Source organism: Cyphomyrmex costatus, unplaced genomic scaffold (assembly GCF_001594065.2).
Source record: "Cyphomyrmex costatus isolate MS0001 unplaced genomic scaffold, Ccosl1.0 scaffold1577, whole genome shotgun sequence".
NCBI classification, from domain to species: Eukaryota; Metazoa; Arthropoda; class Insecta; order Hymenoptera; family Formicidae; genus Cyphomyrmex; species Cyphomyrmex costatus.
In genome coordinates, this window is record NW_017275584.1 from 88,617 (window position 1) to 98,278 (window position 9,662).

At 33.8% G+C, this 9,662-nt stretch overlaps 1 protein-coding gene across 1 annotated transcript in view; it reads right to left on the reverse strand.

The window, feature by feature from the left end:
• Window positions 1-3,852: 3,852 nt before the first annotated feature.
• The window catches only part of LOC108771381 (Inositol phosphate kinase 1), a 22,442-nt gene continuing 16,632 nt past the window's right edge, over window positions 3,853-9,662 (reverse strand). Inside the window, exons 4-8 of the mRNA XM_018536651.1 lie at window positions 7,010-7,426; window positions 6,686-6,895; window positions 6,206-6,567; window positions 4,750-4,755; window positions 3,853-4,048 (exon numbers count right to left, since the gene is read on the reverse strand). Coding sequence (XP_018392153.1) covers window positions 3,853-4,048; window positions 4,750-4,755; window positions 6,206-6,567; window positions 6,686-6,895; window positions 7,010-7,426 — 1,191 coding nt within the window. The remainder of the gene's footprint in view (window positions 4,049-4,749; window positions 4,756-6,205; window positions 6,568-6,685; window positions 6,896-7,009; window positions 7,427-9,662) is intronic.

Consider the following 9,662-nt stretch of genomic DNA (forward strand, 5'->3'; position numbering starts at 1 on the left):
CGGGATTTCACTGACAGGCCGTTACCACGTACCACGAATCGCCAACCTCGCTACCGAGTCACGGCCTTTACATCATCATTTATGAACGTTGACTGAACGACCATCGCCAACACAGATGGCAGATCTTCGAATCGCCCCCGATGGGAGGGGCACTTATGATGGGGGAAGCGAAGACGATCGAGTCTAGTCGGAGGTGTACGACGCTTCGCCAACGCACCAATTGTGCGCCATGTGTTCAGGAATGTAGCAACGAACCGAAGGATTCGGGTGTACTTCTTAGGGAAAAAATTTGTTTCTAAAATAAAAAAGAAAGAGGAGTAATTGAAAATTTTCGATTACGACGCAATTTTTAACGTCAATAATTTTCTATTCCATGTTACATTTTTCTTTTTTTTATGATCACTTGCTCATTCGATATGTTAAAACATACATCCTTTTTACTTATGAGTTTGCATTTGTTACGTTATATTAAATGTGCTGTTTTAAACGATAGACATTTACTATTCATTGGAAAAAAATGAATTAATGTTACATTTGATATTATATGCAACTAATCTATTGAGAGACTACAAGGGATGATAGCTTCGTACGTCCCTGGTTCGGTCAACGCTAGTGCACGATCACCCCACTCTGCAACCATGTCATTCATAACTGTGCAACACGGCCTTGTACCCAGGATAATTGCCCGTACGAAAATTCGATCACGTTAAGTGCGTATTGCAACGTGGACGTCCTTTATTCGTATGATCCACTTTATTGATCATAGGCACATCATAAAGTCATAATCTCTGCAATTAATCTTCATCAAATTTATGCATAATTATATTTTTAAAAATTAACGTTTCATAAATTGTTGTTTATTTTTATAAATATTTATTAAGAAATAATATAACGTGTTATGTAACAAAATCTAAAAGACTTAAGGGGTAACGCCACTCTAGAGCTCGAAAAAAAAGACATGTTTTTGATAATTTTTTACGGAGATACAATAAAGGAAATGGAAAATCTGTTTATAGGAGTGTATTATACATGTTCTGAAGCAAATAAAAAAATTTTTTAATTAACATTTTTAAACAAAATGGCGGCTACATAATACGAAACTCGAGACCACCTCTCGCTGAAAGGGCTTCACGGCCGGAAAAGTTTCTCTCACAATTTTCAATCCGGAACAAAAAACCAAAATTTTTTGTAAACTATATATAATTGGCTACAGAAGTACGTAGGGGATTTTGAAAATATTGAATTTTAAAAAAATGCTTATTTGAAGAAAAAATTCATTTTTCAGTAAAAAATTTCATCGTAAATTGTTTATAACAAAAAAAGTTGACAAGATATCAAAAAGCTCCTACGTACTTCTGTGTAAAATCTAATTACAAAGCTACTGTTAAAATTTGAATTAAATCGTTCAAAAATTGTTCGAGTTATGTTTCCGGCCAACTTGAAAAACATTGTTTCGAGAAAAACGCGTTTAAAGTTTTAAGTACTAAAATAGTATAAATTTTTTTTATATACCTCTAGTCGGCAATGCCTGCACCATACATTTCACCTTCCAAATTCTCCTACTCTGCGTCTTTTCTGACCGATTTTAACAATACCCTGGCCTCTTTTGCCTTCTGCCACGAGTATCACGAATCTTTTTTTATTAATCGAGCGAAGGCAGTTTCGGTTTCGAAATAAGTACTTAAAAATTTGATCGCACTACGGGGTCAAGTGTACATTATTTTTAAGACTCTAAGGCATCATTTAAACAAAAAAAAATTTTTTGATTATTTTGAAAATTCTGGAGTGGCGTTACCCCTTAAAAGGAATGCTGGAGTCGCCTGTATTACCGATAAAACTAGCGTTTTTGACATTTTCGTTCCTGTTTAATTTTTTATTCTTAATAGTTTCGCAGAATAAAAATATCAATAATGAAAACATCAAAAACGCTAATTTTATCAATACAGGCGGGTCCAGCATCACCTTAAATACATATAAGACAAAACATTCATCTCACTGCGTTTAATATCACAACAATCACTATATAACAATATGTGATCATAAGATAATCATCACTCAATAATCACACAATTTTAAAAGATTTTTTACGATCTTTCTTATCTTTATCTATTTAATATTTTCAGAATATTCTCTCTCTCTCTCTCTCTCTCTCTGACTCTAGCTTCACTTACTCTTTTAACATGAAACAAATGAGTGTTGACCTCTCTTTTACATGGAGAATTACTGTTACGTTAATAAGCGAAGTTATTCATGAAAACTGAAGTGAAAGACTTTTTCTTTATAATTAAGATTTTTTAAATATTAATTTAAATTCTCTTTAACAGAAGATTATATAATTCTCTTTATATTTTAAATATATAAACTACGTATATAGAAAAAGGGCAAAGATCCTGTAAAACAAATTTAAATGATGACAATCAAATAATACAAAAAAGTTTAATACAAATATAAATAATACAGACGTTTCGACTCCAATCGGGTCATTTTCAATGTTACAGTGTAATTAAAGTTATGTTCGCAAAAGAAGATTTTATAATATAAATACATAATTTTTCATCGTCTTCATTCATACGAACCTCTATTATACAGTGACAAATTATCTATGTTTAGAATTTAGAACCAAATTGTATCTTATACAACATTTAGAAAATCTGATACGTGTTTTAAAAAAAATGTTAACATTTAACAAAATTACCGAATTCCTTAAAAAAATAACAAGTATCATATCTCCGCCATAATGGCTTCGAATGTAAGCAAATATAAATATTAAAATTTATCTTTATGACAAACAGCAAATTGCTTACAATCTTTCATAAGACACAAATTACAAATTTATGCTATGTGCTATGCTCTTATTGAATATCTTGTTTCATAATTCTTATATTTAATGTAAGAAAGGAACATTAAAACCAGCTTCAGATTAACAATATACAATAGCATGCTAATTGTATATTTTAAAAATCAGCCTTTTGAAACACACAGCTAAATAATTATATTAAATCATATATTCATAATGCTACATGTAACATTTTTTTCATCTTTTTATCCATAAAAGTTTCTTATAAGTATCATTTCATTAAAAAAAATATTCGTAGTACAAGAGACTAATATAAATATAACTAATACGAATACGAAGCCTATAACAGTCTAGTTTGGATCTTTAATCGCTTACATATAAACTATCGCGGTACTATCACGAATTAAAATAAATTAATAATTAACTAATATACATAGTCCCCCAAAACTGCGCGTCGAACAATCGTCGGTTTTGAAACGCAACTCTAATATTATAATCTGAAAATACTAAATCTGGAAATAATTCTTCTTATTGCGAAAAATATTACCTCGGCTGGGAGTCGAACTCGGATACCTTGCTTTACGCGCACAAATGTCTTAGCCAATTAGACTACCGATAATAAATATAATTTCAACAATGACATCATATTATAGTTTAGAAACAAATTTGCACATTTCATGATATAAAAATTCCTATTTTTTTTGTGTCGTCTATAAATTTTAAAACTATAAAAGTTAAATAGAATTCTAAAAAATATATTGTGCACATAATTATATTATAATATATTACAACAAATATCTATGTGCACATAATTTTGTACATTATGCATACAGAAGTGATATTCAATTTAATATACGGACTGACGAATAATAATAGTAACAACTTTCTTGCGTTGTATGGAACACTACGTAGATATATTCACATAAGAATAGCATTCTTCATGATCGGTAAGCATATCGTCAATTAAGTTAACATTTCTTCTGTGCTAAATAGAGATTCTTTATCGTTAATATTAAATAATGTACAGTTATACTAGCATCGCTTTTCTTATATAATTATCTATTTGTAAAAAGAATATCTTCTTTCAGCAAAGAAATCACAGCATTAAAAATATCCACATCTCGTTGTCGATGCTTTGTGATGGAATGAACGCTTTTTGGGTCTAAATCGGAAACTCTGATGCTGCTTAAAAAATAATGTTGATCCGAAAGTTTTATAGTATTTTCCACAGGCATTCTTGATGCATGTTTTCTGTAAAAAGAAAAAAATTATAAATACAATAAATAGGTACAAGGCTAATAAGAGTTAAACATTTAAAATTAAAAATTGAATCATCACTAATATATTGACATAACTATATAAAGAAATATAAAAGAATTAACACAAAAATTAAACATTAATAAAATTATGTAAAGCGTTGAATAATATTACACAGGGTGTTCATTTGAAAACTTTCCAGCTGATTATCTCGAAAAATATAAAAATTTGTGTTTCGGCCTCGAGTTTTGGCCCTCCTCAGATGTACAGTATTTAAAATGCAGTAAAACATTATAACGAACTAAAGACGGTTTTTGTTAAGAATTAATAAAAATATAAAATTAATAGGAAAAATGAGTGATTATTCGGAGAAATGTGGATACTCTTCAAGCAATTGGATGATATCGATTGCGAAGATATCTCATGATTCTAAAAAAATAAATACTTATGTATTAATTAATGACAAGTATCTATATCTCTCCGAAAATGAAAAAATTATGGTAAAAATGTAGATTAGGGGAGCCTCCTCCAATGACCTTGACCTTGACATATGTTGTCAAGGTCATGATCCTGAGTGACCTTGAGGAAGTTTTAACCGTCGGACCTAACTCGTTAAAAAGTTATTAACAAAAAAAGTTTCAAAATTAACGTATTATTTCTGCTATACATGTATGATATGAAGTACTATTCTACACCTTTCCCTGTTCAGAAACGTTGAACTTTCCACGCGAAATAACTTTCACCCCCCCTCCCCCTGCACAGGGGCACACGACTTCTACGATTGTACTGTTGCTATGATAGTACTGTCGGGGCAGACCTCTGTGACGGTGTGGGTGCGGGGGGGTGGCCGAAGGCCACCTCCTTGCACCCGCCCGTGTGTGTGTGTGTGTGTGCCATTCGTTATATAACGATTATGAGTCTATTACTTGATATTTTACACACACACACACACACACACACACACACACGGGCGGGTGCAAGGAGGTGGCCTTCGGCCACCCCCCCGCACCCACACCGTCACAGAGGTCTGCCCCGACAGTACTATCATAGCAACAGTACAATCGTAGAAGTCGTGTGCCCCTGTGCAGGGGGGGGGGGTGAAAGTTATTTCGCGTGGAAAGTTTAACATTTCTGAACAGGGAAAGGTGTAGAATAGTGATTCATAAATGATAAGAAGTGTACCTCTTGTATTCATTTTGATTGCATTTATTCTTAGTCTGTTATATTGTGTGTGTGCATGCGTGTAAAAATAGTACGTGTTATAATGCATATATGGCAGAAATGATACATTAATACGTATAATTTTTCAGAAATGATACGTTAATTTTGAAACTTTTTTTATTAATAACTTTTTAACGAGTTAGGTCCGACGGTTAAAACTTCCTCAAGGTCACTCAGGGTAATGACCTTGACAACATATGTCAAGGTCAAGGTCATTGGGGGAGGCTCCCCTAATCTACATTTTTACCAAAATTATAATTACTTAAATATAATATATCTAATTATTTGAAATGTGTTTAATATGAAAGTAATAATCACGCGTTTTATATTTGCCCTTTAAATAATGATTTGTGCTGTACGTGAATTATGAATTATATGTTTTATGAATTAATTATAATTATGTATATTAAGTCCAAATCAAATAATTATAATCAAATAAAGTGTTTACTTATTTGCTATAGAGTTGTATTAGGTGACTACACAGTTTGACAATGGGTTTGACATTGTTTTTTGTTCCTGCACTGTCTGAACTAGTGCACACGGTGCAGTAAGTTGAAGTGAAACAAATATATATATATATATATATATGTTTGTTTCACCCATATATGTAATTTATATATATGGTTTCACCCATTGTCAAACTGTATAGTCACCCAATAAAACTCTATAGCAAATAAGTAGATACTTTATTTATTTGATTATGATTATTTGATTTGAACTTAATATACAAAATTATATAATTATAATTCATAAAACATATAATTTATAATTCACGTACAGCGCAAATCATTATTTACAGGGGTAGAAACAAAAAACAGACCTAATGACCATATAAGATTGTCGATTGACTATATAAGATTTATACTGGTCTCGGTGCTTTGAACATTACAGTAGTGAGAATACAAGTCATTGTTTTGAACAATAACTTACGGATGCAATTCGCGGAAGGTCATTAATATCGAACAATCTTTGGCGGTGACAAATAAAAGGTAATTTTGCAACGCTGCCAAATGTTTGGTGGTAATCTGCATATTTGCCTGTCGTTCATCATCGTTACTAGTGCTTTGATTATGTAGACTCTTGTTTCCATGAAATGGTTGATGCAAATCTTGGTTGGAACTAATTTCTGTTCGCGACACAGGACCATCGTTTATAAGTACTCTGTCGGTATTAGTAGATAAAAGACATTTTGAACTAGCATTACAATTTCCATGAAAATCGTCATCATGTTTTTGTGCAATAGCACTCGTAAGAAACGTTTGGAAGTCTATTTTCTCCATGGTTTCTATTTTCTGGATTGCATTCTGGAACAAAAAGAGATAAGTATTCTTTAATGCACATATATTCATGTATTTAACAAAAATTTCTTCTTTTGTATGTTTGTACATACATATATCGAAAAATACATACTGTAGGATTTCCGAGTAAAGCGTGAAAAACATTACAAGTTTTGTTTAATTTTGTCAAGTCAGAATATATCATATCATCATTTAGTAGCAATGCGAAATTGGAGTAAATGCTGTAAATATAATTGATATTGACGTAGGACAATCGCTGCATATTCCATATTCGTTCTAACACGGAGTTCTTTGGCAATTCACTGTGATCAAAATTACACCTCTGTAAGGGAAAAAAAAGGTAGAAATTAGTTAAAATGCAATGACACACATTACTTTCAATAAATGATAATTTTTAATCTAATTGTAAGTAGTAATGTATCTAATTGTAATCTACCTTTCCCACGAGGCGAAGGCACCGTTCGGCTTTCGCGATTGCGTCTGGCGTGGTGCAAAATGTTGGAATTTGATTCGCGGGTACGAGAAAATTATGTGAAAGGGAGGTGGCAGGCAGTTTTAGCTGCTCCCGGGCGATAGGCCGCATAAGGGCGGTGCAAACTAAATTGCAGAACTCGTCAACGTGGCAAGCTCGTCCGCCGCTCTCCGCATTCCGAAACCACTCGTCCAGCACGTTCTCGAGATCGTTCAGCGAGGATGTCTGACTGTAGGCGACGAGGCCGTTTTTAAAAATTTTCAAATTGTTCTGCGGCGATTTCAGAAGCTCCTTAATAGCGGCTTTGATGCGCACCTTCTTCCCGGAGAACAGATCAAACGGGCAGTAATTGCTGGGAGTTGCAATGTCTTTTTTCCTCAACTAAAAAATTGCTTAACTTTAGTATATTATCTTTAATATATGGTATATATTTTAAGTTTACTGATATTGTCATAATATTTCTATTGTATTTATCAGGAGATGCGGTGGTCTCCATGTTTAAAAAAACTACTAGTTAATTTTTTTTTTTAATTTAAAAGATTAATAATAGACACTATAAGTCTATTATCCCGAGCCACCAAAGTCCATTTTTGGAGGATACATAACTACTAAAGGCTTGTCTGTTGAGTCAACACATCAAAATTATTTAAAAATAGAACACTCCAATAGTAGGAGTGTTAAGTTTTTTTTGTTCAAGAGGATATTTTTGTTAAAGTAAATATTAAAAATGTGTTTTCCTCTATTACAGTTTGTATTTCGATGGTTAATTGAGTTTAGTTCCTGTTCGCAATTGGCACTACGGCCTTAGTATTATGTTGGTATGTTATGTATTCCCCCTCTCTCTACAACATGTTAGATTCCTTGCTGTAATTTTTGTCGTGACTCTTGCTGCACATAATAAAGGAAGAACTTCTTTTAATAAGCATATTGATGTTCTTTACACCTCTGATCCACATCAACATGGTAGCAGAGCGTGGTTAGTTATATGAATAAACGTTTTGTGTGTAATATATGCAAAAGAAATCGTTGTGGTATTTCGAAGAGGTTACTTGCTGGAAACTTACACAGAAAAGATGGAATTTCACGGAATTGAAAAGCTACGAGGTGCTGAGAATTGGAATACTTGGAAATTCACGGTAAAGAATATGTTACGGGGAACTGAAGGTGCCTATGAGGTATGTATCGGTGAAATTGAGAAACCGACACCGCCGGAAGCTGTTGCTATTGCAGAACAGCAAGCAGTATATCAATCTAACCTAAAAATCTGGGATAAAGCGGATCGTGCAGCAAGTCAGATTATTGTCAAGACTCTGGAAACTAAAGTGACCTCACTCATAGTTATGTGTGAGTGTGCAAGAGATATGTGGCTCAAGCTGCATGCAGTCTTCGAGCAACAAACTAAGCAAGCTGCTCATACAGTTCAAGCAGAATTCTTTAGCTTTAGTAAGAGTCAGACGGATGATATGGTAACGCATATTGCAAAATTTGAAGGTTTGATTTTGCGCATGCAACAACTAAATGTAAGGCCAGATGAATCGTCAGTAATGGTTAAGTTATTAGACTCTCTGCCAGATGATTATGAGAGCCTTCGGCAAGCGTGGTGGGCAAGACCGGAAAATCAGCAGACGCTTACAAACTTGACAGGAGTGTTGACATCTGATGAGAAACGACGTCAACAACGAGCGGAAAAACAAGAAGAAATGGTTGCGTTAATGGTTAGTAAAACCAAGTCTCAAGGAAAAAGACGCGGCAACACGCATGGTGGTAAGGATAATCAGTCGAAGAAACCTGCTGAATCTGCAATCGGAAAGGATAAAGAAAAATCTACGAAATATAGATGTTATAAATGTGGTGGAACAGGCCACTTTCGTAAGGACTGCTTGAGCAAAAAGGAAAAACGCAAGGATGACGACGAGGCATTTGTAAGTGAGGTATTGAATACTGAACTTGACGGTAATTCCTGGATTGTTGATTCTGGGGCGACGGATCATGTAACACATCATGGTGAGTGGTTTTCGTCATTTGAACCTTTTAAAGCGCCTGTTAAAATTCATATCGGTAACAAATCAACAATGGATGCACTCGGTAAAGGAATTGTTAAGTTTGAAGCCTCGATCAATGGAAAATGGTTATCTTGTCGTATGGAGAATGTTTTGTATGTACCGACTGCTCGTAGAAATCTGTTTTCTGTCACATCTGTTCTTGACAAAGGTATGTCATTCAATTCATCTAAAAATAGATGTGAATTTACAAAGAATGGTACTGTTAAAGCGCGAGGTGTTCGAGTTGGCCAGTTATTTAAAATGGAAATTCGCGTAAAGATACCTGAATCATTAGCTATCAAGGAAGTAAATCTATCATCAAAAGATTCATTACAGATTTGGCATGAGCGACTCGGACATCAAAATGTACGTCATGTGAAGAAGATTTTGGAAAAGCATGACATTCATTATGCGGACGATAGCCAGTTTTGTGGAGCTTGTGCTGAGGGGAAGCAACATCGCAATAGTTTTAAGGAACGTCAACAAAGAGCAACCGAACCAGGTGAGATTATTCATGCAGATCTCTGCGGCCCCATGGAATGCTCATCGTTAGGTGGAGCAAAGTACTTTGTGTG